Below are 18653 nucleotides of genomic sequence, written 5' to 3' on the forward strand. Positions count from 1 at the left end.
GAATTGAACATGTTAGAGTAAATGTGAATATGTACATACTTTTCCCCTCTTTGTTGTAGTTTTGCAAAAAAAAAAAAGATACTGAGAAGAATGATTGCCAGTAAAGTTACCTAAACTGCATTCTGTTGTCTTTCGCTATGTGTTAAACTTTTGGTTAAGCAACAATTGATTGGGACAGAATAATAATAATTATGATTATGCCTATTATTAAACTAGTATTTTCATAGCAATTTAAACTATACCCTTTCAATATGTACAACAAAAAACAAAAAGAAGGAGCTTTGATACTCTGGGGAACAATGTCTAGGTGCATCAATTACATCAGGTTTCTACTTATTTCATGTGCTTGAATGTTAAAATGGCGCTCCTATGAAATGTCAGTCACTGATATGGCCCCCCATCAATTTGAGATTAAGACCCCTGATCTGAGTGACTTTTTTCTTCTTCAGTATAACATGAAGATTTTTAGCCGAATCTGTGGTGGTCCTTGGTGATTCATATAATGGCAGTCAATGGTTATAATTTATTTAAATAAAAAATAAACACATGCAGACAAGCTCAAATCCATAGTCAATATCTAAAACATGTGACCATTGACTTGCAATATACAAAACCTCACTAACAACCACGGATTCAGCAAAAACCCATTTTAAAAGTCTTGTGAAGCGCTTTAAAATTAGCATTTTAATTTTTTGTTTGAAGTAATCTTAACTAAAACAGGAAGACAGAGCAGTGCAGTGTCTCCTGTTTTCAAAAACCAGCACATCAGAATTCCACAGCCAATAATAGTAGTGACTCACCATTTCTCTGCTTTAAAATATAGATTTATGCGTAATTTAAATGGATCCAGTATGTTTTGTGGTCCATACCGACTTATGCATGTTATCCACTCTGTGCTGTGTTTCTCGGCTGAAGCAGACCATACCTGCATGCTGCAGTAGTTCCCGTGACATAACACAAAAAAGCAGACTTCATTCAATCCAAAGGAAAACCTCACTACACTGTCTATATTCCTACATAATACCATTCACCAAATAAAACAGACATTGTAAACTTGCATTTTTGGGTGAACTTTCCATTTAAGGTTAATTTACGATGATCCGTCAGACACTAGCCAAAGTCAGCCGTCATCAGGTTACACCATCTCACACTGATTTTCCAAGGCCCTTTGAACACGGATTCAGCAAGTTCAATTGGCTAAAACAAGTTCCAATCTGTGCCAACAAATTAGATTCGACAAAAGCAGATGAACACAGCTTATTGGTTGATGGCTTTTATAATACTGGAGTACAAATTTTGGCTAACCAAAATTTGGCATCAACAACATAAAAGCATGGATCCATCCTGCCTTGTATCAATAGTTCAGGCTGCTGGTGGTGGTGTAATGGTGTGGCAGATATTTTCTTGCCACATTTTGAGCTCATGAGTACCAATTGAGCATCAGGTCAATGCCAGAGGCAGTAAGGCAGTTCTGAAGGCAAAAGGGGTCCAACCTGGTACTTGTAAGGTGTACCTAATAATGTGGCCGGTAAGTGTAACTTCAGTACTATAGCTATTATTATCCATCTTGTGTTTTTAGAACAAAAACATGTTCTGTATAATCACGCCCTTAAGCCTTTAACGCAAGTAGATGTTGACAAACTGAACAAAATGTGATATTTAAATGCTTCTCCCTATGGTTGATTAAAGAAAATGGAGAAGCTTTAATCATTAAGTGTGTGTGTTTACTCGTAAAGTCGCTTACATCAAGCAATGTGTGAAGGTGATGGTCCTGGAAGACGCTGTGTAGAAAGTCCAGATCTTTCTCACTGCAGTCTGTGAGCGCATGGATCTCCTCCAAACTGTCCAGCACTTGTGATACAGCTCCTTTACATGAACACACACAAACCAAAGATATCTTCAGAAAGCTTGAAAAATAAGCATTCATTTTAAAATAGCATACACTTATACTTTGTGAGAGAACAGGCAGTGACACCTACTTTCTGCCGCTAGTAATCCTGCAGGGCGGTCAGCATAAAAACAAGCGACAGGCGTTATTTTAACAATACAGAGATGTGTGATATGAATAAAGATGAGATAACACACATAACAGAATAGGATGGGGCTTGAACTTACAAAGGCACATTTATATTATATTTTCAGCATCATATCATTGAGGATATTTATGAAACTCTATAGCTTCTAGTTATATTCTGTGTTAAGTGTTACAGGGGAAATAACCACAACTCTGAAAAATAAACAGGAAACGCGAACAGGCTATGAAGCATTTGTTTGTGTTTTTTTTTTAATAGTTTTATATGTGATCTCTAAGGTTTGTTGAAAACCAATGTGTGATTTGAGGTTTCTGAAAAACATTTGAATTGTGCTTGCAAAACCCCCTAGTACAGTGGTTCTCACAGTGTGAGGTGGTATAGAAGAGAGAGAGTTTGGATTTTATTGCCATTTGAGATTTCTCTGAGATTGTTCATTTAGCAGCATGTGAATGTTTTTTTAATATTAAAAGTTGTTCTCTTTCATTATGTTATTCTCTCTGTTGTAGCTTTTCCACTGTGTGCTATGACTGAGCTCAGATCGGTTTGCTTTTCCACCACTTCAAAGTTCCTGGGATTATACATATGAGAGATTACTATTCTGCTGCTGATTGCCCAATTTGTATTTTCATTAGATTTGTAACTTTCGAGTGTTTATTTTCCTTTGTGCTCTGCTTTCTCTCATGTGTATATATATATACATATTTTGGGCTATAAATATACGTGGGATTGTTGGTTAAAGGGGCCCTATGATAAAAATCTGGATATACCAAGGCATAGTAGAATAATAAAAGATCAGTGTATGAAAATAAGCATACCATAAGGCTATGACACCACTGTTTCCTAGTTCTCATGTAAATTCAACGAGTGTAAAACCCCAGTAACAATGGGCCAGTCAGAAGACAAAACAAACTAAGACGAGACTCACGGGCCATGCCCTCCGCATTTGCATGTATGCCTAATTTGGGTCGTTCATCCGGACCGGACGAGTAGCCATGTCATCAACCTCTGAGATCATAAAGAACTCTGAGATCATTACTATGCACGTCTCATGCTGTGTTTGATAAGCAACAACGTTTTCTAGTGAGACCACAATAATCATTTTTCTACCTTAGATATTTTAAGCATATATTTCTCTTACTACGTACGTGGGACTTTTATTTTGAAAAAGCGCCAATTTGTTTACTGTGCATTAATGGGTGCTTTCTTTGACTATAGCTTCAAAATACAACGCCATACATCGCTATCACGCTCCTTTGTCAAGTTTAATTAGAATTTAGCCTTTATCCACAACAGATCTGGTGAGCAAGATAGGTTAACCTTACTCTGATTGGGTTTATATTTGTACATGTTCAGCGTACATCATGCTGTGTGTCTGTAAGAGTGGCATGTGGCATATATGGTCAATCATGGACCTTCTGATTCTATGGATTTTTTATGGAGTAATAAATGAGCTTATAAAACCGTTTCTGGAAATTTTTTGAACTAACCGAAGCCATAAACCTATTATGTAGATGTCAGAGAACAATTTAACTTATTAAATCAATGCAATATATGGCACATTTAAGTGCCTTAATTCGTTCCTACTTGCTTCAAACACTTCATCTTCATTTTACCTGGACAGATTATAAACACTCAGACAGACGCCACACAACATGGGGAACAAGTTTTTTTATTATCGGTATGGATCACAAGGAACCTTAACTGAGGTGGCACTAAAAAAAGCATGACCAATAGGTCTCGGAACAGGATTAAATGATTTAATCTTAAATCATAATAACCATCTCATTCCTCCGATCAGGTCTCCCTTTCAGCTTTTTTGTCTGCCTGGTAAAACTGTGAATTTGTTTACTTACGAAGCTTTCTGTCAGTCAGATAACATCAAAGTAACCACAGTGCTGTGATGAGAAATTACAAAACTGATAGCACATTTTGCAGAAGCCCTAACTTCGCAAAGCCAGAATGGGTAGATGCTGTATATACAGTCTGCTGCGGTACCTGAGGAAGTAGGGTCCTCAGAGAAGTCAGGCAGTTCTTCAGGTGGGTCGCCATAGAAAGAGTTGAACTTGTGACTGGAGACTGCAGCGAGCACAGCACCCTGGCAAACAGACACTAATTTTATACAGCAACAATAAAATTAGAGCATATAGCTCAGCATATATTTCTGTTCGTCTTACATTTATTTAGAGCAAGGCAGTTTCACTGTATCCACTTCCTGTGGTTAATCTACTTGCTATTGGTTTCTGTTTTTTTTTTTTAACAAACACTGGCCACTTTATTAGGTACATCTTACTAGGACTGGGTTGAACAGTTTTTGTATTCAGAGCTGCCTTATTTTTAGATTTAACAATGTGCCAGAAACATTCTACAGAGATTTTGGTTCATATTACTGTGGTTTTGTCAGCTTCACATCCAAGAAAAAAAATCTTCCAAAATTTTCCAGCACACCCAACATATGCTTTATTATTGAATAAATAGTTGCTGACTGTTGATTTTATCAACCACATTCCCACAATCAAAAACTAGTTGAAGATCATTTGTGACTTGGAATATTATCCTGCTGAAAAAAGCCATCAGAAAATGGGTACACTGTGGCCATGAAAGAGTGGACATGGTCAGCTACAATACTTATGCATAGTGTTTAAATGATGCTTAATTGTTACTAATGAGAACAAAGAGTGGCGAGAAATATTCCTCACAGCATTACACCACTAGCATCCCCTCTTTGATACCAGGCAGGATGGATAAATGCTTTCATATTGTATTCAAATTCTGACTCTACCATCATAATATCAAATCATAAATTAAAACTCATCAGACAAGACACATTTTTACAATCTAAACTGTCACTTCAGTCACCAGTGTGGTCTTCTGCTACAGTCGTCTATCTACATTAATGCTGCATATCTTAGTTTTAACTAATGGTTGGTTGAGTTACTGTTGTCTTTAAATCAGCTCAAACTAGTCAGGTCAGTCCCTTCTTACCTTAGTTACTGCCACGAGACTGGATGACGAGATATTTGCATTAAAGTCAGAATGAATTGGAAGTTATTTTTTTTCTTACATATATCTGAGTAAAATGGGCTCTGAAATAAATTTAAAAATGTGTAGGGCCAGGCATGGCTCTGTCCTTCTGGAACTGATTTGATCATTGGATACTGTGCATTGCTAACGGAGGTACATTTGAATGCTAGTTTGCACCTAGATAAGGAGAATTAATATTTACTAAATGTTCCTCCAGCACCTTCACATAAATGATCTTTCAGAAATCACATCACATTTATGCAAACCAAGAGAGAGGCAATGTCCGATAGCCCCGCCCTCAGACCATAGAATGGCACACTATACACTTTGCACTTATGCACCATGTACTAATGCACTTACACACTCAACAGCATAGTGTTTGTATGGAGTGTCGTCCCAAATGGAACACTATGGGTTTTTTTACTAAGCGGAAATTCAAACCCTTTCCCAGATGACGTTTCACCGTTGTCAAATCAGTGAAAGAAATGACAAAACTACCAAATGACACCTGCCATAAGTATAACCACATTCACCATCAGGAGGTGGTATAATCACTCTTGTAAGAGAATTTTGGAATCACAATCCAAAACATAAAAAGTAATCCAACATCAGTGCCCGAAAGCTTCGCTCCTTCCACCAAGTGAGCAGCAGCCGTTGAGTGTGTGAAGTGTTCAACATTCCACACTTCATTTTAACTGTTGAATAAGTGCATCACCCGGGTAATTAAAGTGCACTTTGTATTTTTAGAGTTTTCAGTGTGAATGCACTACTTACACTATTTATACTACAAAACGGCGTAGAATAGTGCATAAGTATGCAATCTGGGTGAATCTGTTGTTTGGAGGGGGATGGAAGGATCAAGAATTTAATTAATGATTTTGAGACCACATAAATGCACATGTCATTTATTTAACATATTCTACAATATCACATTTAGAAATAAGAATAGCAAATTCATGGACTTGAACATGTATACCTAATAATGTGGTCAGTGATTGAGTATTACACCACAGATCATATACTAAAAATCAGAGACTGTAATGTGCTGATATCTCACTTTTAGCTTCCTCCTGGCATTGAACTTCCTCAGCTGTTCGACTGTCTCAGGAAGGTGGATCTTGTAGGCATAGCGGTCTCTCTCCTAACGGAAAACACATACACTTCACATCTCTTCATCTCATTAAGCAAGGACAAATTAAGTGCATAAAATAACATCAGAGATATGTGTTATTCTACATCAACAGAGGATAGCTGTGTTGTTGATACCTTCAGCCAGGGGTGGTTGAGAGCTTCATAGACTGTGATCCTCTCTGCAGGGTCCAGCATCAGCATACGGCGCACCAGATCTTTGGCACTCTCTGAGATGTGGCCCCACTGCCGAGGGTTCATCTGTACAGCAAATGCATGTATATAAATGGACAAGGCCAGATGCTCTGATAGCACTTCCTTCCACTGAGATGGTGCTGGTGCCAGAATCAATGTTCAGTAACTGCTAACATTTCCACCAACACTGGTGACAATCAGTACGAGTCACTTCAAATTCAGTGTGCTCTATTTTAACGATCTAGGCGCAAAGTCTAAAGTGAGCTAAGCAAAAGCATTAAGGGCATGTCCGAATCCACTTTTGCTATTTTAAGGATGGAAAAATACACTCTGTGCCCCGGAGCATGGTCTAACAGGGTTGAGCTTATTCTCTTAATGAGTTATGGGTGTGTTTTGAGCATAACGTGTATTAAACCAATCAGAGTCTCATCTGCCATTCTCTTTAAGAGTCAGTTACGTCGCACCATGGTGCATTTGCTATTTACATGGTGGACTTAAAACTGAATGCTTGACTAGTGAAAGAACAGTTAAACAAGACCATCTGCGGCGTGAGCATACAGAATGAGCCTCCTCCATTCAGCCTCTTTATTTTTACTCTTTACTTTACTCCTTTACTTTCGTGGATACGGAAATGATGTTGTACGCACTCCTCTGAAGACATCCAACAGCCTACATATTAAATTTGGTTTGTTAAGCGCAAAGATTTGCTTCAAAACCATTTCTAAATTCAGTTCTAATTTCCAGCAAATGAATAAATGAACAATAATAACAAAACTTGGTCAAAAAACTGGGCATTAAGAAGGCAAGAAGGTAGTGTTTTTTTATATATATCTGTTGTAAAAAAAAATGAAATTAACGAACGGAGAACCCAGTCTAGGAGACTCAAACAAGCAGAAGAATTTTTTTATTGAGACGTGTTTGTTAGTCTGCAGTCATACAGAGTAAGAGACTAAGCCAAAGGAAAATGAAGGAATGGTTTAAGGTTTCTTACCTCATCATCCAAGCAATTAAACAGTATGGTGATGAAATGACTGCACTTTGTTTGCTTGACTTCATTTTAAAGGCCCTAAAAGATCTTTGTTTCGCCTCTTCGAACTATGCTATTAAACTACTACCTTGTATTTTCCTTTAATGATTGCTTCGAAAAGGCGCTCTTTGGTGCCATAGAAGGGCAAGCAGCCACTCAGCAGGATGAAGAGGATGACTCCACAACCCCAAACGTCCACAGGTTTCCCATAAGGTTCTCTTTTCACCACCTCAGGGGCCATGAAGTGTGGTGTGCCCACTCGGCCTGTGACACAGACACAAGACAAGCAAGCATTTATTCAAACATATACAAAGAGATGTCACTGGTACAATATTTGAACAATCAAGCACACAATAGTCAGTTACAAACAGCATAGTGACAGAGTTATTCAGTAATCACTATCGGAACGTTTCAAAATTTTAAGACAGTGTTATGCCCTAAAGGTGTTGAATGGATTTGTATGAACAATAGGGAACTAAACCCATGATTACTATTCATGCTACACAAGACGAAACTTCACATTCGGAAGAGTTTTAGTTCTTCAAGCCAAATATGAAAAGAGGATGTTATTTTCTATGCAGTTTGGCTATTTATAATTTGAATTACTTGTTTTTATACATATGAGTCACGTAACCAGAAATTGCTCAACACATGAGTCACTGAAGCCCCTAGTTTGCAATGCAGGTACACAGTAAATGTGATGGTTCTAAGGGTCTTTTCTAATACCTCCAGCCACTAATCCAGACTCCCCCAGCTGTATAGCAACACCAAAGCCACCAAGTTTCACTGGAGCAGAGTTCTCCTTTGATGCCAGCAGCACACAATGAGGCTGTAATAGAAAAAAAGTACAGACCAAATATATTATGACATTATAAGTCAAGGGAAAAAAAATGTGGGGTTGGGGTTGATGTGTTATTATTCACACCTTACAGATGATGATACCTTTACCATTGCACACACTTTGTAACATTTTATTTATCAAGTTTAAGAGTCTCTTTAACATGTATGTGTATTTTATTATAAAGAGACCAGATATTTAGTTTAAATATTTTGCCTTAGATAACTATTGTGACAGATTGCCTTAAATAACTATTTGCCTTTGTAATGTTGGTAAATTCAAATAAAGTGATCAAATAACAAAAAAAAAATCCTAATATACCTAAATGTATTGTTAAAAATATTTAAAATATATTTAAAGCATTTATCGATATTGAATGATATGAAACATGATATTGTGATTTTTTTTGCAATATCACCCAGCCCTAATATTAACTGAGAAAAAGTCAGCAAACTACAAAATAATAATAATAAAAAATACAATTTATTATTATATTAAAATGGTCATGTGTAGGCCCACAAGGAATCTGTATGTGCAGAAATCGGCAGATTTCTGGCCCATCATTAAGCCTATTGTGATATAATAATAGTAATGTTAAAATGTCCATTTGATTTATTTACAATACAGTTTGTAAAGTAATATTTTCTGTCTTTTAGTAGATATATTAAATGAGAGACTGGCTTTGGTTTAACAATAAGTAGATCTAATTGGATTTGTATTGTAAACATTAAATAAAGGTTAAAATATATATTTTTGACCCCTCCTGATGTGGTTAATGTATACATACAAAACATTTTATATAATACATGTGATTAATTAAATAAAATATGTCCAGCAATGCTTCAAAATCTTACTGAAGTAATATGTTTTGGATCATCCAATATAAAAAACAATGAAGCAAGACCCCATTAGTAAAAAAAACAAAAAAACTAATAATAATAATAATAATAATAATAATAATAATTCACCGAGCATATTAAATAAATCAAGATGTATTTTTTATAGAAAACTAATTCAACCAAGCTTAACAACAAAGAAAAGATAAATGTTGTTAATATGGCAATGCTATGGCGTAAGAAGGCAATGAGATCTGATGGTGGAGTTAAAACGAGATGCATTCTCCCTCCTTTAAAAGGGTCTGCAGAGTTTCTGCTTTATGCAAATTGGTGCACGGCTGTTGCTTTGAGGTAAGCAATAGTTTACACAGGAACCAAAAAGGAAGAGCTACATATAAAAGGAAGTTGCAAAGGATTAGATCAGAGGAGAGATTAAAAAGCAATTCAACAGATGGACAGAATTTACAAGGTAAGGCAGTCGCTAGTGTGCCTTAGACATTAATTACATTTCAAGCCAAAAAGAACCTTAATGCTTTAGCTAGTTATAATGATATCTGCTTGTCCTTCTAAGGTTTGATATATGTACACGCAATGATGACAACTATTCTCAAAACTCCCCTAATGAGTCACTGGCCAGAATGCTGGAGAATCAGAACTGCTACATGGACAGCACCAGCTTACGGATCCCATTGGCTGTTTTCTACACACTCTTCGTTCTGTTTGGGTTGGCTGGGAACCTGCTGGCTCTCTGGGTGTTTTTGCGACCTACCATCCAAAGAAAAACTCTGTTCGGATTTTCCTCATCAACCTGGCTCTAGCTGACATACTTCTTGTGATCTGCCTGCCTTTTCGGAGTGGCGTACCATTTCAACAATAACCAATGGGTGTTGCCCTCAGTGCTGTGCAGGATAGTGGGTAATGTCTTTTACATGAACATGTACATTAGTATAGTGTTACTGGGCTTCATTAGTGTAGACCGCCTACTTGAAGTTCCAGAGGGCATCGAGCAGGCGGTGGTTTCTGCAGAGTCGCTGGAGTGCAATTGTTGTGGGTGTCCTGTGGGCCGTGTGTCATTTGCTGCAGTTTCACCATTTATTGTCAAGGCGGAGAACAATAATGAAACTCATCAATGCTTCCAGTACAGAAAACTGTGTGATTCTAAATGGAAAGCCTATTTTAACTTTGTCGTTGTGGCTATTTTTTGGGTGATCTATGGTGCGTTGGTAATGTCCTATGGAAGGATTGGAATGAAGCTCATTACGGCCTCCCGAGACAAACCAGATTTCCCAAATGCTGCAAAGTACAACAAACTGCATGGAAGTCCTTCTTTGTGCTCTTCACCTTTACAGTATGGCTACGCACCCTATCACTTTGTCAGGATTTTCTATATCATGTCACAGATGTCACCTGATGTTTCTTGCAACAAGATGAATGTGTTGGATAAAACCAATGAAGTAGTTCTGTTACTGTCTGCCCTTAACAGCTGTCTGGATCCAGTCATGTACTTTTTGCTCTGCATTCTATTCGCAAAGTGACACTGAAGTTTATCTGTAACTGCTTCTGTCAGCAAACCAACACGCACTGATCAGCTCTAGTGACGAACAGCCGAAAATAATGACAGTTGTTCCCATGACAAACTGTCAAAAACATCAAAAAGGCAACAATACAATCAAATAATAGATACAATGCAATCTTTCTTAAAATATTTGTACATACATGTCTTATGAACAATGCAGAGCATATCTGTTGATTTCTTTGTACTCTACAATCTGAAACACTACCTTTTCAATGATAATAAAAGTTACTTCAAGTTAAATATGAAAACAGATCATGCAAAGTTTCTTTAACATTCCACCATGAGCTAATTAATAATCATTGACTATTAGATGCAAACATTTTTTTTAAACCTAATACTGAATCAGCATATGGATTTTGGTGCCTTATTTCGGCGCCACTGATGCTGGACAAAGACGTAAGCGGCATCAAGGGGTACATCAAAGGCACACATAGGTACGTAGTATGTCACACCATCTCTAATCATTTTATTCTAACCAACTTGAGGGATAAACGGACACGTCGATGTTGTTAGGAGTTTGTTGTTGTGGGTTTGCAATGTATAGAAGGCTTAAATAGCTGTTTATGTGGTAGACTCTTAATCGGAGTATTATCCTTATCATTTTAAAATCAGAGTATTGGTGTTCATGTAAACATACTTAAACGACTCAGTCCCAAGCCTAGAAAAAAGGAGTTCACTGATTTTGATGAAAGCCTTCCACAGGTTAGTGCAATGCATTGTTAATTGCATAATGCAAATCTTGCATTCATGTTAGCAAACAAATGTTCAAAAGGAATATATTAATGCAATTCAAATATAACTGTATAAAATATGAATTGATTATACTTTAAACTTTAATTATACTCTTCAATTAAAATGATTACAATATTTATTTATTTAGTTTTTCTATAATCGTCCATCATAATTTTGTGGATCTAAATTATCGGTTCAGGCACTGTTTTGGCACCCATACCATTTTAAAAAGTATCGATTTAGCACCTGTATCGCAATAACCCCAAACGATACCCAACCCTTGTTACAGAACAGATAACTTTAACTTAAACTGTTTCAAACTGTGCTTGCATCTCTTCCTTTCTATAAAAGTAAATAAAGAAATTTTAGAAAGCGATTTGTGTTAATTAATTTGATGATGAAATACTGAGCCTATAAGCAGTGGGCTCCAAACAAACATATTTATAAACTGTAAAAATAAATGGGATAGTTGGTTCTAAAATAGTTGTATGCTTGTGTAAAAAAAAAAAAAAAAGAGAAACCCGTTAAACTTCTAAAAACAGTAAAGACCATCAGATATTTTACAGCAGATACAATCTCATATATTGTTTATATTTAATCATACCATGAAATCTTTAAGTGAATAACAAGCAGAAAGAACAACAAAGATATTGTGCGCCCACTAGTGGTTTATCACCTTCTCATTGAAGAGAGCAATAGTGCAATAAGGAAGGTCTTTCCATAATGTGCCTTCCACAAATTTATTTGATAATAAATCTAAAAACAACGACAGGAGATAATTAAATACAGCTCATTCACATAACAGAAAAATCTAAAATATATGCACATCATCAATATTTTTTGTCAGAGACAAATAGACAAATTTTTTGTCAGACAAATACATTTACTTCTTACATTTACTTGAGAAAAATTGTTGGGTAATGTGTACTTTGAGTACATTTAAAGATGTGTACTTTCACTCTTACTGGAGTATTTTTAGAGAAAACATTTCCCTGTTCCCAAAGTGGGAGACGGGGGACAATGACAGGGGGTCGCTTGGTAATTTCCAAAAGTGAAATGAATTTTATTATTTATTTATTTATTTTATTTACTTTTAAATTTACCATATTTCATCCCAACCACAGAAGACAAAAATAGTAGTTAATAGTTACACAAAAAAGCAACAACATGCAAATAAAAAGCCATCAGCCTTTTAATTAGATTAGATTGTGCGTTAGATTAACAACACAGATTGATTTCATAGCGCCAGGTTTGTGGCAATCAAATACATTTAAAAAAATACAGGCCACAACTGAACATTGAGAATAATCTCTAAGTGGTGGTCTCCAAAATTAAACCAAGAACAGAAAACTGAAACATTGTGCCCACCAGTCTCATTAGGTGAGGTTAATATTAAAATAAACAAATGAATAAATAACTATATAAATTAAAGCCTATGATTATTAAACTGTTGCACTTTTTTGTGTTGCCAATATGCTCATGTTTTATAGGCCTATTGTTGTGTGTGCAACATTTGTATATTTAATATCACCTCTGAGGATCGCAGGCTGAAAAGTTTAGGAACCCTTGCACTACAAGTCAAAAAGAATAGTTTCATAAAGCGATGCATGCTGTACATGGAACTGACATTGCAACGTATATCTGAATTCCAGATTCAACCTGAAAAAACACTTGTGGTAAGTGTCAAAAGTATGCCTATTTGAACACTATTATTTTAAACTATGAGCACTTTTAACTTATTGTAATTCCACATTTTACACATGCCCACAAATGTTTTCCCTCCTATGCTCTCTCATACAAGACAAACATCTTGTGAACCCTAAAACACACGTTCATGAAAAAGCTTCATTTTACACAACCTACATAACATTTTTTCACAAAACCAAACAAATTACACAACATTGTTGGTTTACAAAAACATAATCCTGTTGCACTACTACACTTGATTTTGGTTTTATTGTAAACAAACAAACAAACAAACAAACAAACAAACAAACAAACAAGAAAACATGTTAAATAAGAATCTGAAATATTTTATGGCATACTTCAAAAAATAAAGATGATTAGTATAGAATTTTTCTTTTATTTTGATTATGTTTTTAAATAAATTGGTCTTACACTTCATAATTTCTAACATTCATAGTATATTAATTCCAGTACTTTTACCATAACCGAAATAAACTATTTGGTAGAGTTTGACATTCTAGAAATTATGGGATGTGTTGAAAAAAAATATTGAGTGTGTAACTAGCGACCATTAAGAGTTCTGAAATGCAATTAAATTTTTTTTTCTTGGTGGGGGCAGTTACGGGTTTAATTTCTCAGTCAATATAGGACAATATACAGTCAACATTTGAAATGGATCAAAATGTTTTCTGAATTTTCATAAGACAAGAATGGGTGTTATTCAATTTGATGAATGGTAATTATCCATTTTAAATGTTGACTAATGACTACTGTATTTTATTAAATTGTTATAATAATAGTTTTGTAACAGAACATCTTTAGGAATAGAAAGATAATACATTAAAATTCAAAAGAAATATTGTAAAAAAAAATGATTTTTCCTTTTTTAATCAAATTTTATTTAATACTTGCCCTAAAATATTTTTATAACTGTTTTAATTTAAAAGAGACATATGTGGGGGGTAAACAAATTTATGCTGAACACGGTGTACATAAAAAAGTATATGTATTGTATTTTATTCCTGAGATTTCATGTACATAAAATATGTAAGAATAAAGTGTGTTTTTAAAGGAACTGCTGTTAAAATGAAGAACTGAGCACATATTACTCATTCACACCATTAACCATTAAAAATAAAACATTTAAACATTATTTTTAAACATAAAAATGGTGTGTGTTTGTGTGTATATATATATTAAAAGATTAAAAGTAACTAGACACTATTTACTAGAGTAATTTTTTTTAATCGGATACTTTACTCAAGTAACTTTTAATATTGTTCACTTGGATACAAATTTCCTTGAGTATAAATTTTGGATACTCTACCACCTGTGCTTTTTGTAAAATAATGTTATTATTATTGAAATTAGATTAAAAATTGTACAATTAGATGACAGGTGAAAGAAAATGAAAGGCCTTGACTTTGCTACAAACTGTGCCATTATGAATGATCTGTTTTCAGGATGTGGTTAACAGAAGCAGTCCTTAGTAAAGCACATTTGAAGAGTGCACCACTCCCACAAACAGCTCAACATTCTACAAGAAAACGAGTTACAAACACGAGTACCGGACAACGAGGTGTGAAGAAATGTCTATGCAAGATGCTGATCCAAGTCACTTTTTAGGAACCAATGATTCAGGCACCAATCAAAGGTAGACTGATTTGCATATTTTACTGTCTCAGTAAAGAGGTTAAAACTCTCCATCATAATCAACTCCAATGATCGTTCAATGCATGTTTGCATGTAGGTTGTGGTTTGGAAGGGTAGTTTCATGGGTGTTTTCTAAACCCAAAACTCCAATTTTTAATCTTTCACATAAACTGAAAAACAGGCAGGTCAGCAGTTTGAATAATTTGGACTTGTTTGTGAAATGACGTTTTATATTATTGATGACAAGGAGTTATTTTTATTTTATTTTAACTAGGAGTGTTATTTTTATCATCATAATATTTTATTTGTGTGCATACACTTGCGCATTGGGCAAAAGATGTTTTAAGTTGTTTAGCATGTACCTGTGCTGCTGTACATTTTTACAACATTTAGCTTAAGTCTGGGTAAAAGGGATAACATAATCGCTGGAAGTACCAAAATATCAACACAAAGTCAGATTTGGAAATGGCTGCATTTCCGTGCATTGATTATGAGGTGGAAACACACAACACTAGCAAGTGTTTCTTGTCTTTTTCTTAGAATTAGAACCTTTTATTCTTAGAACCTTTTCTAGTTTTTTTGGAAATGATTTTAACCAACATTTTTAAAGATGACTGTTCAGAAACGTATGCATATGGTTGTGTATGTATATGTACTGTGTATTTATGTACATATTACACACCGTACTAGGGTTGTGCGATTTAGGGAAAATATCTATTAGTGATTTTTTTTTAACAGATATTGTGATATCAATTTGATTTGGGATTTAGTTTTGTAGTCAAGATTCAGCTCAATATTCTGTTTCGTAGCTTCTTACTGCTAAAATGCAGTGAGTGTTAGTTAAAAAAGGAACTGAAAATATATTAACTACCTCACACTTTTATTCAAATTAGTTTATAAATATTCAGAAATTAAACACTAATCATTCTCTAGAGCAAACAGTAGTAAGTTATGGCGTTAGTTATCTCCTGTTGCCTTCATGATGTTTCTTCATATGGTGTAACGGTTGCGAAAAACTCTGAAATTGTACTTAGCTGTAGCTACTAGATTGAGTGTCACTGGCAATACTTGACTTTTTAGCAAGACACTCCTCATAAAGCCATCTTTGGTGCTTTTATAGGTGCTGGTTGTTGTATTGCCTCATGCTGTGGCAACAATTCTGCGACAGCTCTAACTAATTACCTGGTTTTGTTTGGTGTCTGTGACTTTGAAACCAAAATATTCCCGTATTACCGATATTTTGTTTTCTTTGATATTAATTCATCTATTAGTGCTTCTGAAGCGGCAGACTCTATGATCCCACTTGCCTGCGCTTTCCTGTTTTTTTTTTTTTGCTTTATTGTGGGCGTTCCGCACAGTTCGGTTGCGCAATTCTGACTGGGCAGAAGTGTGCTCACTCGATTGGCTAGTAAGAATATCACACACAGACGGCAGTCACGCATTTGCTCTGGGTGGGGGAAATTAAATAATACATATACATTTCATATTGCATCCTCTTGCGATTAGCTTATCGTAATGTTTCAAATCGAGATTGCGATTCAATTTCGATTAATTGCACAGCCCTACACAGCACATGTTGCTTTTAATCAGTTTACTTGAATCATTTGATTTGAACTTTGATTGGTAGTGGATCACAATCTTATCTAGCTGCAAAAATCACTTCATAACAATCACATTGAACAATTTCTATTAAGCAGCAAATCAGAAAGTTTTCTACAGAACAATGTGACATGAAGACTGAAGTAATGATGCAGGAAAAATCATCAAAACGGTAATATTTTGCCAAATTATTTCTTGACTATATTTATCAAATAAGCCAAGTAAAGGTAAATTGAGACTGGATTTAGCACAATGACCACTTGCTCATTTCAATACAGGCAAGAGAATTTAAGTTCTCAGTTTTCATTTCCTTCTCTATTTCTGTAGGAAATTCAGCTTTAAAATCATGAAAGCTTTAATATTTAGCCAAATTATTTCCCTATTATATTTATCAAATAAGCCAAGTAAAGGTAAATTGAGCCTGAATTTAGCACAATGGCCACTTGCTCATTTCAATACAGACAACAGAATCTAAAATCTCAGTTTTAATTTTCTTCTCTATTTCTGTAGCATCTGCAAAATACAACCTGAAGAAAGCCATGCAGCCATTTTGCCCTGGCTCTATCTCTCTTTGGCTCTCCTGGGCATTCCAGCCAATGGATGGGTGTTGGTGAATCTCTGGAGATCAGAGAGGACGCCCACTGTCATCTTCACTCTCAACATAATCTTCTCGGACCTGCTGATGTGCTGCAGTTTTTTCTTCAGAACAGTTTACCACAGGAAGAACATTGAGTGGCTATCCGGAACTCCAGTCTGCAATGCAGTAGAGCTGATTATTTACTCTTGCTTCTACATTAACCTCTATTGCAACATGTGCTTTCTTTTATGGACCAGCATCAACCGTTATACCACGGTGGTAAAACCAAGCCACTCATTGTTTCAGGTGTTCAAACACACACGGTCTAGTTGGATCCTTTGCTTTTCTACCTGGCTGGTGATCTTCATAGTCGTTGGCACGTGCATGGGCCTTAAACTGAGCTTACAAATCAACGGAAGTTGCTTTGACCAAGTTGTCAACAGTTATACTCTCTATCAAAATAAATTCCAAACTATCCACTGCTTAGGTGTGTCAACGTTCTTCTTCATTTTGTGTTTGATGTTGGTCAGCTACAGCCGGTTGATCTTCCATCTGCAGAGGGTGAGGGGAGGAAGTTTAGTCAGTGCTGGATTTGGGCCAGGAGGAGGTCTAAAGGTTCGCAGGAAGATCTTGACTTCAGTCATAATGTTTGTACTCTGCTTCCTGCCCTATCACGTGCAAAGGATCATCTTAATAACATCGCAGCATGAAAACTGTCAGGAAAAGTTCAGGATAAAAATGGGCACCATCTTCATTGCAGCTCTCAGCTGTTGTCTGCATCCCCTCCTCCAGCTGGTCTTTCGTTTGCGCTGCTGTCGGGTCAATCGCAACACCAGGCACAAACCCAAACCTGAAATCTCTAAGAGCTTGGACACACATCAGATGCAAACTGTACAGGTATCGGAAGACAAGAAAAATGGAAATGAATTAAACCACCAACCAAAACAGTCTTGAGGAATTAAAGAGGAAAAAAAAAAGTTTGCAACGATCAGGTTTCCTGCTAAAAACTATCTGCAAGCTGTGAAACCAGCTAACCTCTGGATTAGAAATGTGCTGTGACAATCAGCAGTATTGGACAAAAGCAGAATTTGTGGCCAAGATATATTGTATGCTACCTTGCTTTTTCAAAACTGGCATCTTGTAGTACTTGAGCATACTACTACACTCTTTAGGCTGTATACTACAACGGACCTTTTCTCCCCTAGTAGTGGAGTGATGCATTTGTTTTCATGTGGAAGTAATCCCGCTACTGTATTAGTAAGGATTTGTATCAATACGCTTGTATCTTATTATAAATGTACTAATTAATAGTACTACATTTTGTTGTCATGTGACGCACACACATGCCCTCTAAATACAAATACTATCAATGTGATTTCAGCCTTTTTTGAATGGCCTTTACAATGCAATGTGTCTATTTAGCCACAAGAGGTCATGCGAAGAACCTTTTAAAGCTATCTACTACAACAGTCCTTGTTAATATGGCAGAGTGACATTTTCTGTACTCAAACTTACTAAATTAACTTTTTTTCTGTATTTTTTGTGTTAATATTCATTTGACTCATCATATATTTATAAATTTAGAGTATTACATTTTGCAGGCGAACAATGTATTTGTTGCCTGGTCAAACTGCTCATTTAACAATTCTATAAAAAGACAAAGTTTATGAGCAATTTGGGAAGCCAAGTCTCACGGTGGGTCTCATTTTTAAGTTCTACTCTCAAAGATAAACATATCTGTGACAGAAATCA

At 35.7% G+C, this 18653-nt stretch overlaps 2 protein-coding genes across 4 annotated transcripts in view; one reads left to right on the forward strand and one right to left on the reverse strand.

Annotated features, from left to right (window-relative positions):
- The window catches only part of caska (calcium/calmodulin-dependent serine protein kinase a), a 265590-nt gene that overhangs the window by 77027 nt on the left and 169910 nt on the right, over positions 1 to 18653 (reverse strand). For 2 of the 3 annotated variants that reach the window (XM_056465556.1, XM_056465555.1), the window contains exons 6-11: positions 8131 to 8233; positions 7493 to 7668; positions 6321 to 6443; positions 6112 to 6195; positions 4029 to 4128; positions 1745 to 1866 (exon numbers count right to left, since the gene is read on the reverse strand). In XM_056465556.1, coding sequence (XP_056321531.1) covers positions 1745 to 1866; positions 4029 to 4128; positions 6112 to 6195; positions 6321 to 6443; positions 7493 to 7668; positions 8131 to 8233 — 708 coding nt within the window. Of the gene's footprint in view, positions 1 to 1744; positions 1867 to 1979; positions 1998 to 4028; positions 4129 to 6111; positions 6196 to 6320; positions 6444 to 7492; positions 7669 to 8130; positions 8234 to 18653 lie in introns of all 3 variants that reach the window. The other variant, XM_056465554.1, reaches the window with a different exon arrangement.
- Positions 14602 to 18381, forward strand: gpr82 (G protein-coupled receptor 82). The gene is made up of 2 exons (XM_056465558.1): positions 14602 to 14726; positions 16835 to 18381. Exons 1-2 carry the CDS (start codon positions 14662 to 14664, stop codon positions 17853 to 17855), a joined length of 1086 nt encoding a protein of 361 aa, XP_056321533.1. The 5' UTR covers positions 14602 to 14661; the 3' UTR covers positions 17856 to 18381.

This window comes from Danio aesculapii, chromosome 9, assembly GCF_903798145.1.
Source record: "Danio aesculapii chromosome 9, fDanAes4.1, whole genome shotgun sequence".
NCBI lineage: Eukaryota > Metazoa > Chordata > Actinopteri > Cypriniformes > Danionidae > Danio > Danio aesculapii.